This window comes from Anolis carolinensis, unplaced genomic scaffold (assembly GCF_035594765.1).
Source record: "Anolis carolinensis isolate JA03-04 unplaced genomic scaffold, rAnoCar3.1.pri scaffold_17, whole genome shotgun sequence".
Classification (NCBI taxonomy): domain Eukaryota; kingdom Metazoa; phylum Chordata; class Lepidosauria; order Squamata; family Dactyloidae; genus Anolis; species Anolis carolinensis.
In genome coordinates this window covers 1,515,593-1,543,093 of record NW_026943827.1, presented here as the reverse complement: position 1 = coordinate 1,543,093, position 27,501 = coordinate 1,515,593, and the positions used below count along the sequence as shown (strand labels likewise).

General features: G+C 46.7%; 4 protein-coding genes across 4 annotated transcripts in view; 1 reads left to right on the top strand and 3 right to left on the bottom strand.

Annotated features, from left to right (window-relative positions):
* LOC134294598 (zinc finger and SCAN domain-containing protein 2-like) overlaps positions 1 to 27,501 on the bottom strand; it is a 239,348-nt gene that overhangs the window by 130,285 nt on the left and 81,562 nt on the right. The window lies entirely within an intron of this gene.
* The window catches only part of LOC134294572 (zinc finger protein 658B-like), a 139,790-nt gene that overhangs the window by 93,071 nt on the left and 19,218 nt on the right, over positions 1 to 27,501 (top strand). The window lies entirely within an intron of this gene.
* The window catches only part of LOC134294595 (zinc finger protein 84-like), a 141,539-nt gene that overhangs the window by 101,254 nt on the left and 12,784 nt on the right, over positions 1 to 27,501 (bottom strand). The gene's annotated exons all lie outside the window — the stretch shown is intronic.
* LOC134294571 (zinc finger protein 850-like) overlaps positions 10,640 to 27,501 on the bottom strand; it is a 29,664-nt gene continuing 12,802 nt past the window's right edge. Inside the window, exon 2 of the mRNA XM_062966114.1 lies at positions 10,640 to 21,432. Coding sequence (XP_062822184.1) covers positions 19,167 to 20,948 — 1,782 coding nt within the window. The 5' untranslated portion in view covers positions 20,949 to 21,432 and the 3' untranslated portion in view covers positions 10,640 to 19,166. The remainder of the gene's footprint in view (positions 21,433 to 27,501) is intronic.

Here is a 27,501-nt window from a genome sequence, read left to right as displayed (position 1 = left end):
TCCTTGACCATGGTCTACTCTTCCAGGAGGATGGCCTATTGGCAAGTGATGGGGTGCATCTCACACAAGCAGGAAAACATCTTTTTGCACACAGACTCACAAACCTCATCAGGCGCACTTTAAACTAGATCTACTGGGGGAGGGGAACAACAGCCTGGCGAACACTATATTACCCACAACCACAGGGAACCGCCAAAAGGCTAAACGGAGGGCTGCACCAACACAGCAAGGACCAAGTACGGAGAGCACAATAATCCCAAATAAAAAGCTCAAGGGGAGGTCACAGGGGCTTACATGTCTTTACACCAACGCTCAGAGCATGGGAAATAAGCAAGAGGAACTCCAACTCTTAGCACAGCACCACACATACGATGTCATAGGCATCACTGAAACCTGGTGGGATGACTCCCATCACTGGAATGTAGCCATTGAGGGCTATAACCTCTTTCACAGAAATAGAACAAAAGGGAGAGGAGGGGGAGTAGCTTTATATGTCAAAAACAGTTACGTTGCAGAAGAAATGCAAGACTGTAATCCGGGAAACCAGCTAGAAAGCATCTGGATAAGAATCAAGGGAACCGGGACTCAAAAAGATCTTGTCGTGGGTGTCTACTACAGACCTCCGAGTCAGGATGAAGGACTTGATGAAGCCTTCTGTCAACAGCTGACCAAACAGGCACAAAGAAGAGATATAGTAGTCATGGGCGATTTCAATTATTCCGATATCTGCTGGAAAACAAACTCAGCCAAGAGTACAAAGTCCAACAAATTCCTCACTTGCCTTGCAGACAATTTTATGGTCCAGAAGGTAGAAGAGGCAACAAGAGGATCAGCAACTCTTGATCTAATCTTAACAAATGTGGAAGACCTGATCAATACAGTTGAAGTGGTTGGATCCTTAGGGGCAAGTGACCATGTGCTCCTGGAGTTTGCAATACAAAGGAATGCTGAAACTAAGACAAGTCAAACACGCATTCTCGACTTTAAGAGAGCTGACTTCCAAAAAATGAAGGAATTACTGAGCGGCATTCCATGGACACCAATATTAAAAAACAAGGGAGTTAAGGATGGATGGGAGTTTTTCAAAAGTGAAATACTCAAGGCGCAAATGCAAACAGTGCCAACAAAGAAGAAAAATAAGACAAGTGCAAAGAAGCCAGAATGGATGTCCAAAGAACTTCTAACTGAGCTAAAGCTCAAAAGTGACATGCACAAGAAGTGGAAAAGGGGAGAAATCACCAAAGAAGAATTCAAACGTATAGCCAACACCTGCAGGGAAAAGGTTCGCAAGGCTAAAGCGCAAAATGAGCTCAGGCTTGCCAGGGACATAAAAAACAACAAAAAAGGCTTTTTTGCTTACGTTGGTAGAAAAAGGAAGAAAAAGGAGGCGATAGGGCCTCTGCAAGGAGAAGATGGGGTGATGGCGACAGGGGACAGGGAAAAGGCAGAACTACTTAATGCCTTCTTTGCCTCGGTCTTCTCAGAAAAAGAAAGCCATCTTCTACCTCAGCAACATGGAATGGACGAAGGATTGGGGGAAATCCAACCCCAAATAGGGAAACAAGTTGTCCAGGAACACTTGGCCTCTCTAAACGAATTCAAGTCCCCAGGGCCAGATCAGCTACACCCAAGAGTACTGAAGGAACTAGCGGAAGTTATTTCAGAACCACTAGCAATTATCTTCGAGAGTTCTTGGAGAACGGGAGAAGTCCCAGCAGATTGGAGGAGGGCGAATGTGGTCCCTATCTTCAAGAAGGGAAAAAAGAACGACCCAAACAATTACCGTCCGGTCAGCCTCACATCAATACCAGGCAAGATTCTGGAAAAGATCATCAAGGAAGTGGTCTGCGAACACTTAGAAACAAATGCGGTCATTGCTAATAGTCAACACGGATTTACCAAAAACAAGTCATGCCAGACTAATCTGATCTCTTTTTTCGATAGAGTTACGAGTTGGGTCGATACAGGGAATGCTGTGGATGTAGCGTACCTGGATTTCAGTAAGGCCTTCGACAAAGTCCCCCACGACCTTCTGGCAAACAAACTAGCAAAATGTGGGCTAGACAAAACTACGGTTAGGTGGATCTGTAATTGGCTAAGCGAACGAACCCAAAGGGTGCTCACCAATGCGTCGTCTTCATCATGGAAAGAAGTGACAAGTGGAGTGCCGCAGGGCTCCGTCCTGGGCCCGGTTCTGTTCAACATCTTTATTAACGACTTAGACGAAGGGTTAGAAGGCACGATCATCAAGTTTGCAGATGACACAAAACTGGGAGGGATAGCTAACACTCCAGAAGACAGGAGCAGAATTCAAAACGATCTTGACAGACTAGAGAGATGGGCCGAAACTAACAAAATGAAGTTCAACAGGGACAAATGCAAGATACTTCATTTCGGCAGAAAAAATGGAAATCAAAGATACAGAATGGGGGACGCCTGGCTTGACAGCAGTGTGTGCGAAAAAGACCTTGGAGTCCTCGTGGACAACAAGTTAAACATGAGCCAACAATGTGATGCAGCAGCTAAAAAAGCCAACGGGATTCTGGCCTCATCAATAGGGGAATAGCGTCTAGATCCAGGGAAGTCCTGCTCCCCCTTATTCTATTCTGCCTTGGTCAGACCACACCTGGAATCACACTGTGTCCAATTTTGGGCACCACAGTTGAAGGGAGATGTTGACAAGCTGGAAAGCGTCCAGAGGAGGGCGACTAAAATGATTAAGGGTCTGGAGAACAAGCCCTATGAGGAGCGGCTTAAAGAGCTGGGCATGTTTAGCCTGCAGAAGAGAAGGCTGAGAGGAGACATGATAGCCATGTACAAATACGTGAAGGGAAGTCATAGGGAGGAGGGAGCAAGCTTGTTTTCTGCTGCCCTGCAGACTAGGACACGGAACAAGGGCTTCAAACTACAGGAAAGGAGATTCCACCTGAACATCAGGAAGAACTTCCTCACTGTGAGAAGGGCTGTTCGACAGTGGAACTCTCTCCCCGGGGCCGTGGTGGAGGCTCCTTCCTTGGAGGCTTTTAAGCAGAGGCTGGATGGCCATCTGTCGGGGGTGCTTTGAATGAGATTTCCTGCTTCTTAGCAGGGGGTTGGACTGGATGGCCCATGAGGTCTCTTCCAACTCTACTATTCTATGATTCTATGATTCTATGATTCTATGAAACCATTGATCATATCCTCAGCTGCTGTAAGAAAATCGCACAGACAGGCTACAAACAGAGGCACAACTATGTGGCCCAAATGATTCATTGGAAGTAAGTAAGTAAGTAGTACCCTGTTTATCCCGAAAATAAGACAGTGTCTTATATTAATTTTTGCTCCCAAAGATGCGCTAGGTCTTATTTTCAGGGGATGCCTTATTTTTCCACAAAGAAGAGTTCACATTTATGGTTGAATTTTTTAAAAATGAAAATTTATTATCTACTGTACAGTAGTTGTCATCACAAACCAGCATAACCAAACTGTGAATCCTTTCAAGAATTTCTATATTATATTTTATTGCTACGCTGTTTTTAAATTACTGTTTTAAATTTCTGTTTGTATGTAAATTTATGTTGTTGTTTGGCTTGTCCCTGTGTAAGCTGCCCTGAGTCCCTTCTGGGAGATGGAGGTGGGATACAAGAATAAAGTTATTATTATTATTATTATTATTATTATTATTATTATTATTATTATTATTTCTTGTTACTACCTTTATATCCATGTACAACAATCTATGGTATGTACATTTACCGATCCTGCATGCTTCCAAACAAAAACTTTGCTAGGTCTTTTGGGGGAGGCCTTATATTTAGCAATTCAGCAGAACCTCTACTAGGTCTTATTTTCTGGGGATGTCTTATTTTCAGGGAAACAGGGTAAGTAAAAGTTTATTTGTATACCGCCCTCTCTCCCGAAAGCGACTCAGGGCGGTTTCCAATATAAAATCAGCATAAAACATTGTACAATAAAACACTGAAAACACTATAAAATGCTATAAGAATTATAAACAAAAACAAAACATAACAATTGACTAAAACTTGGAACTTATGCCTCAAGTACCAGCTCCCAGCAGCAAAGAACTGGTGGGATCACAAACCTGCAAAAGTATTGGAAAATGAGCACACAAAGATACTGTGGGACTTCCGAATCCAGACTGACAAAGTTCTGGAACACAACACACCAGACATCACAGTTGTGGAAAGGAAAAAGGTTTGGATCATTGATGTCGCCATCCCAGGTGACAGTCGCATAGATGAAAAACAACAGGAAAAACTCAGCCGCTCTCAGGACCTCAAGATTGAACTTCAAAGACTCTGGCAAAAACCAGTGCAGGTGGTCCCAGTGGTGATGGGCACAATGGGTGCCGTGCCAAAAGATCTCAGCCGGCATTTGGAAACAATAGACAAAATTACGATCTGCCAACTGCAAAAGGCCACCCTACTGGGATCTGCGCGCATCATCCGAAAATACATCACACAGTCCTAGACACTTGGGAAGTGTTTGACTTGTGGATTTTGTGACACGAAATCCAGCATATCTATCTTGTTTGCTGTGTCATACAATGTTGTTGTGTCAATAATAATAATAATAATAAATTTATTTTTGCATGCTGCCTCCATCTCCCCAGCAGGGGACTCGGGGCGGCTCACCCGGGGAACAAGCCCAATATAATCACATAAAATCATAAAATAACAATTTAGACCTCAGACAACACAATTTAAAAACAATTTAAACAGGTCATAGTTAAAATCGACAAAGTTAAAATGTTAAACAATCATCCGGGCATTAAAGGTCCAATATAGGATCACATCTGGGCGATAATTAAAACTGATTTAGGGAGTGTCCGTTTACAAATAGGACATACATCAAATAGATACAACCGGTAAGGAAGATGAATCTGAACGGGAATCAAACTCAAAAGTGAGCAGGGCAAGTTTCAGTGTAGACATGGACCAGGTTATAACAGACTTGTCTACTCAAAAGCACAACAGAACAGCCATGTTAAAGCGGTACCTAGAATTTATTTATTTATTTATGTATTTATTTACAGTATTTATATTCCGCCCTTCTCACCCCGAAGGGGACTCAGGGCAGATCACATGACACATATAAGGAAAACATTCAATGCCTTGACATAGAACAAAGACAAACGCAGGCTCCGAGCTGGCCTCGAACTCATGACCTCTTGGTCAGAGTGATTTGTTGCAGCTGGCTGCTCACCAGCCTGCGCCACAGCCCGGGCCCTACTCCACAGATGCAACTGTCTTTCAAGCTGCTTACGTGAGCAGCGAGCCAGGCTCTTAATGGTCGGGAACTCAATCTGACCCGGCCTTCGATCCCACAACCTCTCAGTCAGTCGTGATTTATTGCAGATGGCTACTAACCGGCTGCACCACAGCCCGGCCCGGGATGCCAAGGTGGCCGTGTTGGGTCTGTGTGCCAAGTGAGTCCCAGGCCCTTCGTTGTTGGCGTTCACAGGGCTCTTGGATTGCAGCAGAACTATACGTTCCACTCCCTACGACTCCTCTCAGTCAGGGTCAGGACTCCCCAAACCTCAATCTCCAGTTGCTGTGTGCCACAGGAAAGAATAGGAAAGGGTTAAGGGAGAGGCAGTGGGCGGGGCCATGCCAATTCCCTTCTACGTCCCATCCTTTTCTATGGCGCACAGCAAACAGAGGAACTGGTCAGCAGCAGAACATACTAGAGAGAGTGGGGGGGGGGGTCTGGGGAGAATTCACCATGGTTTCTATGAGTTGTAGGGACTGGGATGTATAGTTCACCCGCAATCTAACAGCACTCTGAACTCTAGCAATGATGGAATTGGACAAGACTTGGCCCACAGAACCCCCGTGACCAGCAAAAATACTGGAGGCCTTTGGGGGGAATTCACCTTGATTTGGGGGAGTTGTAGTTCACCTCCATCCAGAGAGCACCGTGAACCCAAACACGGAGGGATCTGGGCCCAACTTGGCACACAGACCTGATAGGCCGAGATTTGATGACTGGAGGGGTTTGGGTGAGGGTAGTGACCATTCCAGCCCCAGCTTCTGCCAACCTAGCAGTTCGGAAACATGCAAATGTGAGTAGATCAATAGGTATCGTTCCGGCAGGAATGTAACATTGGTGCTCCATGCAGTCATGCCAGTGACCACAGGACCTTGGAGGCGTCTACGAACGTTGGCTCTTCGGCTTAGAAATGGAGATGAGCACCAACCCCCAGAGTCAGACACGACCGGACTTAACATCAGGGGAAAACCTTTCCCTTTACGTAGAGGCATCACACTGGCAACGAAAGTCCACGTAGCTAAGGCAATGGTATTCCCAGTAGTGACCTATGGATGTGAGAGAGAGCTGGGCCATAAGGAAGGCTGAGCGAAGGAAGAACTGTGGTGTTGGAGAAAAGTCCTGAGAGTGCCTTGGACCGCGAGAAGATCCGACCAGTCCATCCACCAGGAAAGAAGGCCCGACTGACTGCTCACTGGAGGGAAGGAGATGAGAGGCAAAGGTGAAGCCCTTTGGCCACGTCATGAGAAGACAGGAAAGTATGGAGGAGAGAATGATGCTGGGGAAAAGGGAAGGAAAAAGGAAGAGAGGCTGACCAAGGGCAAGAGGGATGGACGGTATCCTTGAAGTGACTGGCTTGACCTTGAAGGAACTGGGGGCGGTGACGGCCGACAGGGAGCTCTGGCCTGGACTGGTCCATGAGGTCACGAAGAGTCGGAGACGACTAAACGACTGAGCAGCAGCAGAGGGATCAGTGAGGCGCTTTTAGAGGCCAAATTTGGTTTTAACACTTTTCATGTAACATTTATTGATAATCACATCAGAATCGTATCAAAATCACATCTAGAGAGAGCTCTCACCACACGCACATGCATACATCCATACTCACACTCACAGACCCTGCCCGGAAGAGGTGATCAGGTTCTCCCGACAGGTGTGGACGCTCCGTTGCCGCAGTTCTGAAAAAGCGTGCTGAATCTTTGAGGCATTTGATTTAGTCCTTCTTTCGGGGAACGTGCTGTTCCTTCCGTTCTTATGGCATGGTTTCAAAACATTCTCCATCTCAGGCTGTAGGAGTTATGGGTCCCACCTGCACACTTTATTTTCCATTGTTATTCGGATACGCCTTACTGGACCCTCGTTCCGTCTTGCCAGGTGAGAGACGCCTTGTTGGTTCCTCGCTTCATGTTGTGATCCCCATCTCATGCCATTTCCGGACACAAAGCGCTGGCACAGAGCACATGACCATGGGCCAAAAGGGAGGACAGGACATACGAACCAGCCATAAAACTCATTAGACCCGACCAATCTTGGTAATTACAGACCAATCTCTAACCTACCATTCTTGGGCAAGGTCTTGGAGCGGGTGGTTGCCTCAGTTCCAGGGATTCTTGGAAGATACGGATTTTCTGGACTACTCGCAGTCTGGCTTCAGACCTGGTTACAGTACCGAGACGGCTTTGGTCGCCTTGGTGGATGACCTCCACAGAGAACTGGACAGGAGGAGTGTGACCCTGCTGGTTCTCTTGGACATCTCAGCGGCTTTCGATACCATCGACCATGGTATCCTTCTGGGACAGCTCTCTGGGATGGGCCTTGGGGGTACTGCACTCCAGTGGCTCCAGTCCTTCCTGGAGGTCTGTTCCCAGTTGGTGAAGCTGGGGGACACCTGCTCGGACCCCTGGCCATTGACCTGTGTGGTCCCGCAAGGTTCCATTCTGTCCCCCATGCTTTTTAACATCTACATGAAACCGCTGGGAGAGGTTATCCAGAGTTTTGGAGTACAGTGCCATCTCTACTACTCTTTTCCACCTAAATCCAAGGAAGCCCCTCGGATTCTGGACCAGTGTCTGGCCGCTGTGTTGGCCTGGATGAGGGTGAACAAACTGAGACTTAATCCCCACAAGACAGAGGTCCTCCAGGTCAGTCGTACGTCCGATTGGGGTATTGGGTGGCAACCTGTGCTTGACGGGGTCGCACTCCCCCTGAAGGCGCAGGTCCGCAGCTTGGGGGTCCTCCTCGATTAGGGGCTGACGCTTGAGGCCCAGGTGTCGGCCGTGGCCGGGAGGGCCTTTGCACAATTAAAATTTGTGCGCCAGTTGCGACCGTACCTCGAGAAGTCTGATCTGACCATGATGGTCCATGCCTTAGTTACCTCTAGACTGGACTATTGCAATGCGCTCTACGTGGGGCTGCCTTTGAAGACGGCCCGGAAATTACAACTAGTACAGCGTTCGGCAGCCAGGCTTCTAACCGGAGCGAATTACAGGGCGCGTTCAACGCCTCTGTTTAAGGAGCTCCACTGGCTGCCATTTACTTTCCGGGCTCAATTCAAGGTGCAGGTTATCACCTACAAAGCCCTAAACAGTTTGGGACCCACCTACCTTAGAGACCGCATCTCCCCCTACGAACCCGCACGTTCTCTTCACTCGTCGGGGGAGGCCCTTCTCTCGCTCCCACCACCCTCGCAGTCGCGGTTGGTGGGGACGAGAGAGAGGGCCTTCTCCGTCGTGGCCCCCCGGATTTGGAACTTGCTCCCTAGAGAGATCAGGCAGGCCCCTATCCTCCTCTCCTTCCGGAAGAGCTTAAAAACCTGGCTCTTTCAAAAGGCCTTTGACATTTAATTGTTGTTGGATTGACCTGTCTGCCCATTCTATAATTGCCCCATCCCTGATGCCTTACCATTATTACACTGCACTTTATTGTCCATTTTAAGTGTGAAATTACCTCTCTCCATTTTGGTATTTTCTGCACTTTGCCCGGGATCTATGAATTTAGTCCCCTGATTTTAATTGCATGATTCATGTTCATTTTAATGATTGTTTTTACTGATGTTGATGTTTTTATTGGGTTAATTGTGTTATGGCTTTGTGATTGATATTTGATTGTTGTATCGGGCAAGGCCCCATGTGAGCCGGCCCGAGTACCTTTGGGGAAACGGGGCGGGGTATAAAAATAAAGTTATTATTATTATTAATTGCCCCGAGGTGGGGAAAAGGGACTCTGGAAGGTGGGAATGGGCAACCTCCAGGCGCCAGGACTCCAGGGTGATTTGATACTGTAGCTAAGCCTATATATACGGGCAGTAGAGCAGACTCATATTCCAAACAATAATGCCGTAGGTGTCTCCAGCCCTTGTGTGTCTTGGCGTATTGTTTAAAAGAAGACTAACCCACACCACACAGTTGGAGCTGACAAGCCTTACACCCAACTGGATACAATTCAAGCCTTGGACAACTCATCGGAACCCAACTCAACTCAATGGAACTCAAGACAACTCATCAGAATCCAACTCAACTCAATGGAACCCAAATGAATGCAACTTAAATCTTGGACAACTCAACGGAACCCAACTCAAGTCAAGTGAACCCAACTTGACTCAAATGAACCCAAGTCAACTCATCAGAATCTGATGCCATGATCCCCATCTCATGCCATCTCCGGACACAGAGCACTGACGGAGAGCACATGGCCATGGGCGAAAAGGGAGGACAGGACACATGAACCAGCCATAAAACCCAATTGCCCTGAGGTGGGGGGAAAGGGACTCTAGAGTGATTGATGATACAGTAAAGGTAAAGGTTTCCCCCTGACGTTAAGTCCAGTTGTGTCCGACTCTGGGGGTTGGTGCTCATCTCCATTTCTAAGCTGAAGAGCTGGCGTTGTCCATAGACACCTCCAAGGTCATGTGGCCGGCATGACTGCATGGAACACCACTACTTTCCCACCGGAGCGGTACCTATTGATCTACTCACATTTGCATGTTTTCGAACTGCTAGGTTGGCAGAAGCTGGAGCTAACAGCGGGCACTCACTTTGCTCCCTGGATTTGAACCTGGGACCTTTCGGTCTGCAAGTTCAGCAGCTCAGCGCTTTAACACACTGAGCCACCGGAGGCTCCTGATGATACTGTAGCTAGGCCTATATACACGGGCAGTGGAGCAGACTCTTGTATTCTGAACATTAAAGCCGTATGGTATCTTCAGCCCTTGTGTGCCTGGGCTCTCTTTCAAAGAAGACTAACCCACACCCACACAGTTGGAGCTGACAAGCCTTACAATTTGCTCTAAATCCCTTACTCTCTGTAGCTTCTGCCTGCACCAGCCTGGAGGAAGGAGAGAGAGAGGACCAACTCGCAGGCATTGTGGGGGAAGAAGCAGGCTCCGAAGGAGGAGAGGGGGCAGGATCTCACACTCCCTTGAGTGCAGCTCCCCCCCCCCCGATCCAAGTGGGTCACACCAGCCCCGGGGGGCAAGAGGCTAGCTCCGGCCTTCCAGCGGCCGCTCCGTCTCCTCAGGCCATCTCCCCCGGCCTTTCTGCGGCAGCCCCTTCCTCCCATCCCGTTGGAGCCGACAAGCCTCACTCTTCACCGCCCAAGTCCGACCCATGTCACACTTTGCATGAACTCCGTTTTCTTTTGAGGCCCGTTTCTTCTTTCTTCACAAACACCCACACAAACACACTCCCGTTTCTTACACACACGGCCTTGATACATCAATACTACTTTATTGTATCACATGTCTGATTCAGTGTCAATTCTATGTATATAATCAGTTTAATATAGTTATATGTAGCGGAAAAGCAAACCGCTCACATAGATTTAAATACCGGGAACTTTGTCAAAGCGCTATGGATCCAATCTGAGCCCAACAGAGTTTAAAACAAGTACCTTTATTATACTGCAGTATAGACGGACGGAGAAATCAAAGGTGACCGCCGTGAAGAACATTTGAAATGAAGCTCAATATATAATGCCCTTGTTTACAACTAAGAAGTTCCTCATTTCTTTGGAGCAGTACAGAGTGTTGCAAGTGTGCTTCCTTTATCATGAACAACATTTGTAGAAAAACATGTTGTTCACTTATGTTCCAGTAAGTAGCTTAACCACATTAACCACATCGGCCGACCACAAGATGTTCCGGAAACATAGTGGCGACATACGGACACTTGCCTCTCCTCTGGAAGAAGGCAGGTTGCATCTTTAATATAATAAGTTGAAGCAGACACCTTAATAATGCATAATTAAAAGCAATCAGAAATAGAATAGAAATAGAATAGAAATGCAGGCCCTTTGGCCCATCAACCCTCTCAATAGAGTCAACATACATCACAGTTCACAATTACGTTTCTAAGTATTGCATTTTGTTTTCAAATACAGAAAATCGATCAGTCCCTCCTTGTAGCCCTCACCTTACTATTGGGTGCATCAATAGATGTAAACATGCTGCTGCCACTTTGGGTGAATATCCGTTGATTTCATCACACCAGTGACGTTCTGTCGGGCTGCTTCCTTATGCGGCCACGCTCTGACGTTCTCTATCAACCTCTTGGATCCTAACAAAACCTTTCTTACTTCTTTCCTCATAACTCTCCAAATGTTTCTTCACCTGCTGATTCGTTTTTACTAGTATATTTAATTTTTCCCAATTAATTCCTTATCTTATATTTATGGATAACTTTTTAAACTTCAAGTCTATTTCACTGTCTCCATTCTCCACCACGTACACCAAATTCCCAGTTTCATCATCTTGAACAAAAGTTATGTTACATTTACATTTCAACCGAATGTTTGTTTATCGGGTTCTATTATATTTCCATCAGACCATAACATTAGCTGAGCAGGAGTAACACAAACACATCCCATTCCTGTATCTTGTGTGAATGTATCACATCTTCCATGTTTATAGCACACGTGGTCCTATCTGTGTGAGGTGTGGTGAGCACATATAATCTGCTGCCCGCGCTTCCCATTGTTTTATATCCATTGTGGTGTTTCCTTTATAAATCTTTATATCTGAGCACAATATCTTACTTGACATTAAAGAAGGCATACAGAATATCCCATTGACTACTACAAGGGTTGTTGTTGTGTCACAAACCATTATCTAAATTGTGTCATGTTTTCTACTCACTGATCTCACAGACCTCACTCTTCCCTGAACGCTCGGCATCCAAAGAACAGGAAACCTTTGGGTTGAGAACAAAACAAGTTGACAGTTTCAGCAGTTTTGTCCCTTATAAATCCCCCTCTTTGTGGCAAAAAATAAATTAAAAAAGAGAGATTAAAAGCAACATTACAAAAAAGGCAGAAATTGTATATAATGCTTCAACTACACATGAAACTAACTACTACATGAGATACAAAACTAAATCAGAAACAAACAGACCTGCGAAACAGTTACCTTCATAGAGACACAACTGAACTAACAAACGACAGGGATAAATGCCTAAAGGCCTCGTTCTATCTGTTAATTTTTATCTCTCATTATTCTACTCCCTTTAGATAATATAATTACTTCCAGAATGGAACGTACAGAGTTCCCTCACTACTTCGCTCTTTTCGGATTCACTGTTTTGCGGTTTTTCAATAAACTCTAAAAGACGACTATAAATAATAAAAAATTACAATGTACAGCCTAAGGAAGGGAGGAAGGAGAAGCCAAAGGGAGAGAAAAGGAGCCCAAGCGGCAACAAGAGGAGAAGGAGGCGATTTATCAACACATGATTTCTTGATAAAGACCTAAAATAGTGTATAACTACTAAAATAATGTAGAAATATATAGCATCCCTACTTCGCGGATTTTCACTTATTGCGGGTGGTCCTGGAACCTAACCCCCGGGATAAGTGAGGGAACACTGTATTTTTAGTTCAATCTTTCTACAATTGTTATGATTGAGCCTCATGGCTCTGTTACTGGCAGACGTGGGCGTAAGACTCCTCGAGAGTCAGATACTCTCGAGGAGCGAGAAAGAAAGAGACTGCGAGATATTTTTGCAGCACCATCTGACGAAGAGTCTTTTGAGGGGTTTACGGAGAGAATGGAGGAGGGGCTGGTTAGCTCGGAGGAGGATGAGATGGATTGGACTCGGGTGAGGGAGGAATTGGGTGCCACTGGCAATGATGGGATGGAAGATGAATGGGGACCTTCAGGATTAGACCCATGGACAAGCTGGAGGGATGGGACGGGATCCACAGCTGGAGATGCTGTGGGGCGTAGTCAGAGGTGTTCCAGCTCTGATGAGGAAAGTGATGAGGAAACGCCCGGGTTAAGGAGGGCAGCTGATAGTGATGAGGATTTGTAACTGGCATAAAATGGGGCTTGGGAGCAATTGCAAATTGCGTTGGGCAAGGTAATCTGGACGAACGCTTGGGATCTGTGTGGGACGCTTTCCTGAAGACTGGTGTGTTTTCGTGTGCTGATACGTAAGTTGTTTTGGAATTCAGGGTCAGACGGCGGGAGGAATTGTGTGGGCTTTTGTTTGTGCAAACCTGTGCTTACTCTCATTAGCTTTGACCTTCCGTCGTCTTCTTGACGGACGCCATCTCCTGCTTTGAATTTCGGACTGAACTGACCACGGCTTGACTTCCCCCTACTCGGACTTGGAAACTACAAACGTCTGCTTCTGGCTTTGATCTACGGAAAGGAACTGGGTCTACTCTACTGCTACAATCCTCGGCTGATCTGTTCGTGTTGGAAATCCTGCCTGCTGTGTGTAGGAGTGACGCAAGTTACTCAAAGCACAGTGCTGGCAGCAGAGAGGAATCTGCTGCCAATTAGTTGCATTCTTTTGTATAGTTTGTTCCTCGGCTTTTGTTTTGTTTATCCCCAGGCTGAAGCAAGCAGTTTGTTTTTACCCGGATTAAACTCCAGTTTAATCCGGTTTATCTTTTGAACGTTTTTCCTTGCCCCTTTTTGCTTTTAAAGGCTAATACTGCCTGGCCCTTGTATTTTACGGGCATTTTTGAGTTCTGTAATTCAATAAACTCTGTTATCTTTGATCTTGTGGCGTTCTGTCCTTGACAGATTGCCCAACGCCCATAAAAAAGTTATTGCAGTAATAAAACCCGTCAGGAAGACGATGGATGAGTTAAGGGCTAAGTTCGAGCAATTACAAACGGCTTTTACCGTCAGTCAAACAGCTTATGCTGTTAAAGGACATGTTTTGACTCCTGAACGCTTTGACGGAACCAGGTGCAAGTTGCCAACCTTTTTGGCACAAGTGGAGCTTTATTTTTCCCAGCTCAGTGCTCATGCTTTCCCTACAGACACTAGCAAGGTGGCATTTATTTTGAGTTTGTTGACCGGTCCCGCAGGACAATGGGCCACTAATTTAATTTTGGGAAATGACCCAGTCAAGGACAATTTGAATAATTTCAAAAAGTTACTAATTGACACTTTTGGGGATCCTCTCCGCACGGAGAATGCTGGGTGGGCTCTGTATCGGTTGAAACAGGGAAAGGGGACTGTTTTGGATTACTTAAATAAGTTTAACTTGTATCGACACCAGCTGGACTGGGGGGAAAATGCATTCATGCTTTTGTTTACTGCTGGGTTAAGTGATTATCTCCAGGATGAATTAGCACGCTTGGAGCCGGCTGAAAATTGGGATGCCTTAGTAGCTAAGGTGCTGCGTTTGGACGCCAGGTTCGAGGCCCGTAAACACTCGAAAGCAATGTGTGCGCCACCCATGCATGTAACCAGGGCACCTGTGGTGATGGGGGAAGAGCCTATGGAGCTTGGGGTCTTTAAAAAGCTGTCTACAGAGGAAAAGAGCCGTAGGAGGCAGCTGGGGTTGTGTTTGTACTGTGGAAATGCTGGGCATTTTGCCAAAAACTGTAATGTGAAACCTTCTCAGCTTTCGGGAAAAGGCCAGCCCTAGTGTGACGTGAGTCCAACGCATTAGGGCTTCTAAAGCAGTCAACTGAGGGGAGGAAGCATGTTTTCGTACCCATTACATTATCTGTTGGGGGAAGGGAACTTGTTTCTACTTTGGCACTGCTGGACTCAGGGGCTACGGTCTCTTATGTAGATATTGAGTTTGCTAGGAAGCATGGCATTCCTAGAGTGCGCAAGGCATGCGACGTGTGGGTGGAAGGAGCGGATGGGAGACTGCTGGAGACTGGGGTGGTTAACCATGAAACCTCAGCAGTAATGTGGGAAGTGCAGGGAGTAACGGGAACGTTTGTGTGGGATATTACGAGCTTGCCTAGATACGATGTGATCCTGGGGATGGATTGGCTAGCTGTAGTAAATCCACAAGTAGATTGGGTGACACGTATATTGACCTTAAAGAGGCAGGATTGTTGCACTCTGAACGTTACTCAATCTGATATGGAGGGAGTGCCTGCTGAGTATGGGGAGTTCTCTGATGTATTTTGTAAAAAAGAAGCGGACAAGTTACCGCCGCACAGGCCGTATGATTGCGCCATTAAGTTAGCGGAAGGTGCGAAATTGCCAGCAGGAAGGCTGTATGCCTTGACTGTACCGGAAAGGCAAGCTTTGCGAGAGTTTCTAGATGAAAATTTAGCCAAGGGGTTTATTTGCCCATCTAGCTCTCCAACTGCGGCACCAGTATTCTTTGTAGCCAAAAAGACTGGGGAACTTAGGTTGGTCTGCGACTATCGGATCCTAAACAAATACACCATTCGGGATAGGTACCCGCTACCTTTAATCTCGGAACTGTTATCAAGGGTGCAAGGGGCCAAGGTCTTTACCAAGCTTGACCTGCGGGGGGCATATAACTTAATCCGAATACGGGAAGGTGATGAATGGAAGACGGCATTTAACACGTGTTTCGGATGCCACGAGTTCCGAGTCATGCCTTTCGGACTTTGCAATGCGCCTGCGGTCTTCCAGAGGTTCATGAACGATGTGTTCAGGGACCTAATTGACCAATTTTTAGTGATTTATTTGGATGATATCTTGATTTTTTCTAAGGACGAGAAAGAACATCGTCAACATGTCAAGCAGGTTCTGCACCGTCTGCGGGCTAATGGGCTCTTCGCCAAGGCTTCCAAGTGCGTCTTTCATGTGCCTGAAGTGGAGTTCCTAGGTCATGTAGTGTCAGGTAGGGAACTTAAAATGGACCCACATAAGGTTGACGCCGTCAACTCATGGCAGGAGCTTAAGACTAAGAAGGATGTGCAAAGGTTCTTAGGATTCGCTAATTACTACCGGGAGTTTATTCCGAATTTTGCAAAGCTCACGGTGCCTTTGACGCAACTCCTGCGTAAGAAACAGCCATTTGTGTGGGGGCGGGAAGCTCACGACGCGTTTTTACAACTAAAGTCTAGTTTTCAATCAGACAACATACTAACACATCCTGATGTTGACAAACCGTTCGTGGTAGAAGCGGACGCTTCTAGCTACGCGTTGGGGGCTGTATTGTCTCAGAAAGATTCCTCAGGGACCTTGCGTCCCTGTGGATTTTACTCGCGGCAACTAACACCATTCGAGCAGAACTATACCATATGGGAGAAGGAGTTGTTGGCGATTAAGGTGGCGTTTGAGGTGTGGCGGCACTGGCTAGAAGGGGCGCGGCACCAAATCGTGGTCAGATCTGATCACAAGAATTTAGAGCACTTGCAAACAGCAAAGAAGTTAAACCAGCGTCAAATCCGATGGGCTTTGTTTTTCTCCAGGTTTAACTTCAAAGTGCAGTTCGTGGAGGGGAAGGCAAACTTGCGGGCCGATGCTTTATCCCGCAAGCCGGAGTTTAAGACCAATGGGCAGGTAGTATGTCAGACCATCTTGCCTACTGCCTCTCTATGTGTTGTAGATAATGAGCTCGGGTTACATGACCAGATCCTTGAGGCTCAGAGGGATGATGTGTGGACTCAGAAGCAACTTATGCTGTTATCAGCAGGTAACCGTACAATACTGCCTCACCTACAAGATCAAGACGGAGTATTGGTACGCAGGGGGCAGGTCTATGTACCAGTGGGGGCCCTCAGGTTGGAGGTGATTAGAGCCCACCATGACGAACCCATGGCTGGGCACTTTGGCAGGTTCAAGACCGTGCAGCTTATCACCAGGAGCTACTGGTGGCCAAAGATGCGGCAAGACATTCTGCGCTTTTGTGACAGCTGCGCTGTTTGCCAGCAGAGTAAGACGCCTGTTGGGCGCCCTAGAGGGTTGTTGTCGTCTCTACCTGTTCCCGAGAGGCCATGGCAAATCATTTCCATGGATTTCATTTCGGATTTGCCTAAGTCTGGGGGTTATACTTGTATTTGGGTGGTGGTGGATTTATTTAGCAAACTGGCTCATTTTATTCCTTGTTCAACCATTCCGGCGGCCCCTACGTTGGCCTTACTGTTTACTAAGCACATCTATCGTTTGCACAGAGCACCCGAGGTGATTATTTCGGATAGGGCTCCGCAATTTGTGTCACGCTTTTGGAAACACTTCCATGAGTGCTTAGGTACTAAGTTAAACGTTTCTTCAGCCTTTCATCCGCAAACGGATGGACAGTCGGAACGGGTTAATGGGCTCTTAGAGCAATATTTACGTTGTTTTTGTTTAGATCAACCCACTGCTTGGGTGAAGTGGTTACCGGTGGCGGAGTTCGCTTACAACAATGCGGTGCACACGTCTAGTCAGCATACGCCATTTGAGCTAACTTATGGTTTTCACCCACGGGGAGGTGTGGCGCCGTCGACCAATGTGGTCTCTTCTGACCCTGTGTACCGCTCTTCGGAAATGGCTGCATTGCATGATGTTGCCCGTCGCTTACTGTTGGAAGCTAAGGCAACGCAAAAGACTCAGGCTGACCGCCACAGGCAGGCAGGGGAGGAGTTGGAAGAAGGGGATTTGGTGTGGTTGTCTTCCAAACATATTAAACAGGCTGGGGGAAAGTTTGCGCCTCGGTATTTGGGTCCCTTTCCTATCGTTAAAAAGATTTCTTCCGTTGCGTTTCGTTTGCGTTTACCGTCTAGTTTAAAGGTCCATCCAGTTTTCCATCGTTCGCTGTTGAAATTAGATACCTCCAGTCGTCGTGGTGCTATAGCGGAGGGTATCACTGCCACCTCTCCGCCTTCGGGGGAGGAGGCCTTTGTGAGAGGGGATAGTGTTATGATTGAGCCTCATGGCTCTGTTACTGGCAGACGTGGGCGTAAGACTCCTCGAGAGTCAGATACTCTCGAGGAGCGAGAAAGAAAGAGACTGCGAGATATTTTTGCAGCACCATCTGACGAAGAGTCTTTTGAGGGGTTTACGGAGAGAATGGAGGAGGGGCTGGTTAGCTCGGAGGAGGATGAGATGGATTGGACTCGGGTGAGGGAGGAATTGGGTGCCACTGGCAATGATGGGATGGAAGATGAATGGGGACCTTCAGGATTAGACCCATGGACAAGCTGGAGGGATGGGACGGGATCCACAGCTGGAGATGCTGTGGGGCGTAGTCAGAGGTGTTCCAGCTCTGATGAGGAAAGTGATGAGGAAACGCCCGGGTTAAGGAGGGCAGCTGATAGTGATGAGGATTTGTAACTGGCATAAAATGGGGCTTGGGAGCAATTGCAAATTGCGTTGGGCAAGGTAATCTGGACGAACGCTTGGGATCTGTGTGGGACGCTTTCCTGAAGACTGGTGTGTTTTCGTGTGCTGATACGTAAGTTGTTTTGGAATTCAGGGTCAGACGGCGGGAGGAATTGTGTGGGCTTTTGTTTGTGCAAACCTGTGCTTACTCTCATTAGCTTTGACCTTCCGTCGTCTTCTTGACGGACGCCATCTCCTGCTTTGAATTTCGGACTGAACTGACCACGGCTTGACTTCCCCCTACTCGGACTTGGAAACTACAAACGTCTGCTTCTGGCTTTGATCTACGGAAAGGAACTGGGTCTACTCTACTGCTACAATCCTCGGCTGATCTGTTCGTGTTGGAAATCCTGCCTGCTGTGTGTAGGAGTGACGCAAGTTACTCAAAGCACAGTGCTGGCAGCAGAGAGGAATCTGCTGCCAATTAGTTGCATTCTTTTGTATAGTTTGTTCCTCGGCTTTTGTTTTGTTTATCCCCAGGCTGAAGCAAGCAGTTTGTTTTTACCCGGATTAAACTCCGGTTTAATCCGGTTTATCTTTTGAACGTTTTTCCTTGCCCCTTTTTGCTTTTAAAGGCTAATACTGCCTGGCCCTTGTATTTTACGGGCATTTTTGAGTTCTGTAATTCAATAAACTCTGTTATCTTTGATCTTGTGGCGTTCTGTCCTTGACAACAATACACCACATGTGATGAAATGTCCCAACTTTGAGCTTGCATTTCCAAAATTTGCAAGAGTTGCATTGCATTTCTACTTGTTAGAATGACACTCTGGTGTCAATTAACACCATTCTCTCCAGGCTGAATTCTATGATGTCTATGCATAATGTTATTCTGTGAAAAGCTCTGTCCATACTCCATGCATTTCTATGGTTCCCCCCCAGTGTGAGTTCTTTTATGTAAACGTAGACCTGAACTACGAGTAAAGCTCTTTCCACACTCCCGGCATGTATAGGGTTTCTCCCCAGTGTGAGTCCTTTGATGTTTACGTAGGCCTGAACTATGAACAAAGCTCTGTCCACACTCCAGGCACATATAAGTTTTCTCCCCAGTGTGAGTCCTTTGATGCGAACGTAGGCCTGACTTCTGAACGAAGCTGTGTCCACACTCCAGGCAGTTATAGAGTTTCTCCCCAGTGTGAGTTCTTTGATGTGAACGTAGATTTCCCCTCTGAGCAAAGCTCTGTCCACACTCCAGGCATTTATAGGGTTTCTCCCCAGTGTGAGTCCTTTGATGTCTACGTAGGCCTGAACTATGAGTAAAGCTCTGTCCACACTCCAGGCATGTATAGGGTTTCTCCCCAGTGTGAGTCCTTTGATGTGAACGTAGGTCTGAATTCTGAGTGAAGCTCTGTCCACACTCCAGGCATGTATAGGGTTTCTCCCCAGTGTGAGTTCTTTGATGTCTACGTAGGCCTGAACTATGAGTAAAGCTCTGTCCACACTCCAGGCATGTATAGGGTTTCTCCCCAGTGTGAGTCCTTTGATGTCTACGTAGGCCTGAACTATGAGTGAAGCTCTGTCCACACTCCAGGCATTTATAGGGTTTCTCCCCAGTGTGAGTCCTTTGATGTGTATGTAAGCTTCCCTTCTGAGCGAAGCTCTGTCCACACTCTAGGCAGTTATAGGGTTTCTCCCCAGTGTGAGTCCTTTGATGTCTACGTAGGCCTGAACTATGAGTGAAGTTCTGTCCACACTCCAGGCATGTATAGGGTTTCTCCCCAGTGTGAGTTCTTTGATGTCTACGTAGGCCTGAACTATGAGTAAAGCTCTGTCCACACTCCAGGCATGTATAGGGTTTCTCCCCAGTGTGAGTCCTTTGATGTGAACGTAGGCCTGAACTCTGAGAGAAGCTCTGTCCACACTCCAGGCATTTAAAGTGTTTCTCCCCAGTGTGAGTCCTTTGATGTGAATGTAGATCTGAACTCCGGGTGAAGCTCTGTTCACACTCCAGGCATTTAAAGGGTTTCTCCCCAGTGTGAGTCCTTTGATGTATACGTAGACCTGAACTACAAGTGAAGCTCTGTTCACACTCTAGGCATTTATAGGGTTTCTCCCCAGTGTGAGTCCTTTGATGTATACATAGACCTGAACTACAAGTGAAGCTCTGTTCACACTCTAGGCATTTATAGGGTTTCTCACCAGTGTGAGTTCTTTGATGTGTTTGTAAGCTTCCCTTCCGAGTAAAACTCTGTCCACACTCCAGGCATGTATAGGGTTTCTCCCCAGTGTGAATCCTTTGATGTCTACGTAAGCCTGAACGATCAGTGAAGCTCTGTTCACACTCCAGGCAGTTATAGGGTTTCTCCCCAGTGTGAGTCCTTTGATGTACACGGAGACTTGTACTATGAATGAAGCTCTGGCCACACTCCCAGCACTTATAGGGTTTCTCCCCAGTGTGAGTCCTTTGATGTGTTTGTAAGCTTCCCTTCCGAGTAAAGCTCTGTCCACACTCCAGGCATGTAAAGGGTTTCTCCCCAGTGTGAGTTCTTTGATGTGTTTGTAAGCTTCCCTTCCGAGTAAAGCTCTGTCCACACTCCAGGCATTTATAGGGTTTCTCCCCAGTGTGAGTCCTTTGATGTGTTTGTAGAGTTGTACTATAACTAAAGCTCTTTCCACATTCAATACATTTATATGATTTCTTCTCCATGTCAGCAGTGTTATGTACATTTAAATCCAATATTGATGCTTGATTCTTGTTTTTTCCCTTTCTGATTACTCACAGCAGTGGGTTCAAATTACAGGAAAGTAGATTCCATCTGAACATTAAGAAGAACTTCCTGACTGAAAAAGAGCTGTTCAGCGGTGGAACTCTCTGCCTCAAAATGCAGTGGAGGCTCCTTTGGAATCCTTTAAACAGAGGCTAGATGCTCATCTGTCAGGGGTACTTTGCACTTTTCCTGCCCGGCAGAGGCCTGGACTGGGTGCCTCATGCAGTCTCTTCCGACTCTATGGTTCTACTCTATAATCCAAAGTGAATGTAGGAATTCTGCAGGATCAGCCCCTTGAGAGGAATCCTTTTTCCTAGAGGACTGGTTTCCTTACTGCACTTTGGTTTCCAAATGCCTTAATATCGACTAGAAGCTGGTTCGTTTCCCATCACGGCAGGGGTGGCTCCAGAGAACTCTCATGTCCTGGTCAAGAAAGAAGAAGCAAAAGGTTAGACATGAAGCCGCATACCTCTGGCTCAAGATAAACAAAGCGAAAAAGGAAAGAAGAAAGGAAAGATGGAAGGAAGGGAGGAAACACAGAAGGACAGGATAAGAGAAGGAAGGAATCATAGAAGGAGAGAACTGAACCCTTTTCCAATATTGGAGGGCCACACCCATTTCATTGGGTCAAACCCAAACGTGGTTAAAGGAACACAAGGCAGGCTGGCTGGCAGAACTCCTCCCAGCATTCAAGGGTGTAACATATTCTGGATCATGGGTTTCCGTGAATTACCAGCATTGTGCTAAATGCTGAAAGAAACAAGGATTTCTTTATCGATTGTGTCCTTATCTCCCCTGCCACAGGGACTCCCCACTCTGCTTCCTCGGCATCTCAAAGGGTCACTCCGGCCACATTTCCCAAATGAATCTTCCAAACTAAGAAGGACCTGCCTTCCCAACTGGCTAATTCACAACCACGTTCACAAATTGAGTCCATGCTGAACTAAGTTCCATTCAGGCATTCATGCATTCCCTCTGTAGAGCCCATGATGAGATGCAAAGACAGGCACAGCTCCAGCCACAAAGCCTCCTTCCTGCCGACTCCCTTCACCTTTGCCCACTTCCCCCTTTTCTTCTTTTTCCTCCATCCCGGGGAAATCCGAAGAAAACTGGAGGCCATGGAGAGAAAAGGTCTTCCTTGGATGCCTTTGGGAAGAACCGTCAAGGGCCTGAAAGGTTATCCCTTGATTCTGTAAGGCTGAAAACAAAAATGACTGGGAGAAGAATGGGCTTCCGTGGGAACTTCTAAAAGAAAGGGCCTGGTATTCTATCTCCCCAAACTCTGGCACCTCCACATGGTTAAGACAGATACAGAAGGAAGGTTTCTAATGGTAACGATGGAACTACAAACAATTACTCAAGTATAAGCCGGCTTTTCAGCATGTTTTTAATACTGAAAAAGCCCCCCTTGGCTTATACTCGGGTGAGGGAGGGAAGGAGGGAGGCGGGTGTTGCTGAGAGGCAGCTGTCACCGTTTGCAGTCCTTGTCCTTGTGACTGAACGAAAGCAGGTGCCTCCCTGAGGTAACAAGGCTGCACTTGAGTGAGGGCGAAGAGGTCCTCATGCTTCGCTGAAACTGACAAGGAGGAGGAGCCGGGCACTTCTTCCTCAGCGCATCCACGGCAGAAAAGCATGAGCTTGCCCTCCCTCCACTGCAGCCTTGTTTCCTCAAGGAAGCTCCTGGCCCTGGCCACCCTACCGAAGAGGAGGAGGAGGCAGAGGAGAGAGAGGAGAGAAGAGAGAGGAGGGAACCTGGCAGCCTGAGAGGGGAGGGAGGGAGGGAGGGAGGGAGGGAAAAGGGGTTTCAATGCGGAAAGGCCTTTGAACCCTCTCCCACCCAGCCCACACACTCCTGGGTCTAGCGCTCACCCTGCCCACTTTTTGTACAGACCTAAAAACATGGCTGTTCCAATGTGCCTTTGATTAATTCAGTTCACTAAATGACTGGATCCCTCTAGCTATAACTACATTCTCGACTTGCACTTTACTATTGTCCCTGTCCTGGGCTTGTACTATCCTGACTGGCCCTTCCAGCCTTAACTTCTCATCGGCCTCTCGCACTCTGCCATCAGCCCTTCCCTCGCAGCTGTATTGCACAAGCCTTCCCCTTGCCCCAGCTCGGAAACGGCCATTACGCTTGGCTAAATACTGGTTGTTGTAGGATGAATTATGTTTTTAATTATGTCCTTTATGATGTTGGTATATGTATTTTTATTGTGTTATATTTTGACCTTTGTCTGATTGGGCTTGGTCCCCATGTAAGGTGCCCTGCGTCCCTTCAGGGAGATGGTGGCGGGATACAAAAATAATGTAGTAGTAGTAGTGGTTGTTGTTGTTATTCTTATTAGTAGTAGTATGGGGGGGGGGAGTGTGGTACAATATGGTTTTATACTTTAAAGGGACAAACAAGTGTTGAACAAAGTGTTCAAAGAATGAGTTTTGTTGGCTTCGACTCGGTCTGGACTAAGGTTTATGTACAAGGTTCTGTGGATGAATGGCTCAAGTATTTTGTATTGTTTTAAATCTGTATTTAACTGCTTATGTTTTTATTCTTTTGTATTATTGTGTATTGGCATCATAGAATCATAGAATCATAGAATCATAGAATAGTAGAGTTGGAAGAGACCTCAAGGGCCATCTAGTCCAACCCCCCGCTAAGAAGCAGGAAATCGCATTCAAAGCACCCCCGACAGATGGCCATCCAGCCTCTGCTTAAAAGCTTCCAAAGAAGGTGCCTCCACCACATTCCGGGGGAGAGAGTTCCACTGCCGAACAGCCCTCACAGTGAGGAAGTTCTTCCTGATGTTCAGGTGGAATCTCCTTTCCTGTAGTTTGAAGCCATTGTTCCGTGTCCTAGTCTGCAGGGCAGCAGAAAATAAGCTTGCTCCCTCCTCCCTATGACTTCCCCTCACATATTTGTACATGGCTATCATGTCTCCTCTCAGCCTTCTCTTCTGCAGGCTAAACATGCCCAGCTCTTTAAGCCTCTCCTCATAGGGCTTGTTCTCCAGACCCTTAATCATTTTAGTTGCCCTCCTCTGGACGCTTTCCAGCTTGTCAGCATCTCCCTTCATCTGCGGTGCCCAAAACTGGACACAGTATTCCAGGTGTGGTCTGACCAAGGCAGAATAGAGGGGGAGCATGACTTCCCTGGATCTAGACGTTATTCCCCTATTGATGCAGGCCAAAATCCCATTGGCTTTTTTAGCTGCCGCATCACATTGTAGGCTCATGTTTAACTTGTTGTCCACGAGGACTCCAAGATCTTTTTCGCACACACTGCTGTCAAGCCAGGCGTCCCCCATTCTGTATCTTTGATTTCCATTTTTTCTGCCGAAGTGAAGTATTTTGCATTTGTCCCTGTTGAACTTCATTTTGTTAGTTTCGGCCCATCTCTCTAGTCTGTCAAGATCGTTTTGAATTCTGCTCCTGTCTTCTGGAGTGTTAGCTATCCCTCCGAGTTTGGTGTCATCTGCAAACTTGATGATCGTGCCTTCTAACCCTTCGTCTAAGTCGTTAATAAAGATGTTGAACAGAACCGGGCCCAGGACGGAGCCCTGCGGCACTCCACTTGTCACTTCTTTCCATGATGAAGACGACGCATTGGTGAGCACCCTTTGGGTTCGTTCGCTTAGCCAATTACAGATCCACCTAACCGTAGTTTTGTCTAGCCCACATTTTACTAGTTTGTTTGCCAGAAGGTCGTGGGGGACTTTGTCGAAGGCCTTACTGAAATCTAGATATGCTACATCCACGGCATTCCCTGTATCGACCCAACTCGTAACTCTATCGAAAAAAGAGATCAGATTAGTCTGGCATGACTTGTTTTTGGTAAATCCGTGTTGACTATTAGCAATGACCGCATTTGTTTCTAAGTGTTTGCAGACCACTTCCTTAATGATCTTTTCCAGAATCTTGCCTGGTATTGATGTGAGGCTGACCGGACGGTAATTGTTTGGGTCGTTCTTTTTTCCCTTCTTGAAGATAGGGACCACATTCGCCCTCCTCCAATCTGCTGGGACTTCTCCTGTTCTCCAAGAACTCTCGAAGATAATTGCCAGTGGTTCTGAAATAACTTCCGCTAGTTCCTTCAGTACTCTTGGGTGTAGCTGATCTGGCCCTGGGGACTTGAATTCGTTTAGAGTGGCCAGGTGTTCCTGGACAACTTGTTTCCCTATTTGGGGTTGGATTTCCCCCAATCCTTCGTCCATTCCATGTTGCTGAGGTTGAAGATGGCTTTCTTTTTGTGAGAAGACCGAGGCAAAGAAGGCATTAAGCAGTTCTGCCTTTTCCCTATCCCCTGTCACCATCACCCCATCTACTCCTTGCAGTGGCCCTATCGCCTCCTTTTTCTTCCTTTTTCTACCAACATAAGCAAAAAAACCTTTTTTGTTGTTTTTTATGTCCCTGGCAAGCCTGAGCTCATTTTGCGCTTTAGCCTTGCGAACCTTTTCCCTACAGGAGTTGGCTATACGTTTGAATTCTTCTTTGGTGATTTCTCCCCTTTTCCACTTCTTGTGCATTTCACTTTTGAGCTTTAGCTCAGTTAGAAGTTCTTTGGACATCCATTCTGGCTTCTTTGCACTTGTCTTATTTTTCTTCTTTGTTGGCACTGTTTGCATTTGCGCCTTGAGTATTTCACTTTTGAAAAACTCCCATCCATGCTTAACTCCCTTGTTTTTTAATATCGGCGTCCATGGAATGCCGCTCAGTAATTCCTTCATTTTTTGGAAGTCAGCTCTCTTAAAGTCCAGAATGCGTGTTTGACTTGTCTTAGTTTCAGCATTCCTTTGTATTGCAAACTGCAGGAGCACATGGTCACTTGCCCCTAAGGATCCAACCACTTCAACTGTATTGATCAGGTCTTCCACATTTGTTAAGATTAGATCAAGAGTTGCTGATCCCCTTGTTGCCTCTTCTACCTTCTGGACCATAAAATTATCTGCAAGGCAAGTGAGGAATTTGTTGGACTTTGTACTCTTGGCTGAGTTTGTTTTCCAGCAGATATCGGGATAATTGAAATCGCCCATGACTACTATATCTCTTCTTTGTGCCTGTTTGGTCAGCTGTTGACAGAAGGCTTCATCAAGTCCTTCATCCTGACTCGGAGGTCTGTAGTAGACACCCACAACAAGATCTTTTTGAGACCCGGTTCCCTTGATTCTTATCCAGATGCTTTCAAGCTGGTTTCCCGGATTACAGTCTTGCATTTCTTCTGCAACGTAACTGTTTTTGACATATAAAGCTACTCCCCCTCCTCTCCCCTTTGTTCTATTTATGTGAAAGAGGTTATAGCCCTCAATGGTTAAATTCCAGTGATGGGAGTCATCCCACCAGGTTTCAGTGATGCCTATGACATCGTATGTGTGGTGCTGTGCTAGGAGTTGGAGTTCGTCTTGCTTATTTCCCATGCTCTGAGCATTAGTGTAAAGACATGTAAGCCCCTGTGACCTCCCCTCGAACTGTTTATTTGGGATTATTGTGCTCTCTGTACTTGGTCCTTGCTGTGTTTGTGCAGCCCTCCTTTTAGCCTTTCGGCGGTTCCCTGTGGTCGTGGGTAATATAGTGTTCGCCAGGCTGTTGTTCCCCTCCCCCAGCGGATTTAGTTTAAAGTGCGCCTGATGAGGTTTGTGAGTCTGTGTGCAAAAAGATGTTTTCCTACTTGTGTGAGATGCACCCCATCGCTTGCCAGTAGTCCATCCTCTTGGAAGAGTAGACCATGGTCAAGGAAGCCAAAATGCTCCTCTTGACACCATTTTCTGAGCCAGTTATTGACCTGTACTATTTTTCCGGCCCTTGTAGAGCCATGTCCTACAACGGGGAGGAGGGATGAAAAGATCACATGTACATTATACAGTTTTAGCTTTGTTCCCAGAGCTCGAAAATCATTTGTGATCTTTTGAAAAGTATGCCTAGCGGTGTCATTGGTACCTACATGAATCAACATAAGGTGGGGAGGGTGATGGGGCTTTAGGAGCCTGCTGAGCCTCTGAGTGATATGGTGTATTTTTGCCCCCGGGAGGCAGCATGTTTCTCGAGCCATCCCATCCGGTCTGGAAATGATGGCTTCCGTTCCTCTAAGGAGGGAGTCACCTACTACCAAGACCTGTTTCCTTTGAGGATTGACAGGGTCCCTTTTGTGCAAGACAGTGTGTATGTCCCCTGAAGAGTGTTCCTGTTGAAGTGAATCATGTAGGTGTAAAGTGTTGTCCTCCTCCTCAACATCCCCAGTGCATTCATCAATGACAATCCATTGAGATACATCCGAGAGCCCATTACTCTCCCAAGGATGTTCCTGTTGCTCCTGGTCTATGATTGGGGATGGAGCATTTGCATGATTACATAAGTGTGACTGTGGTGATGCACTGTCCCTGTCAGGGCTATCCCCTGCGCATTGATCCAGGATGGTCCACTGAGTGGTATCTAAGAAACTGTGGTCCTCCACAAGATGTGTTTCCTGATTGTATGTTAATGATGTAAGAATTTCAAATC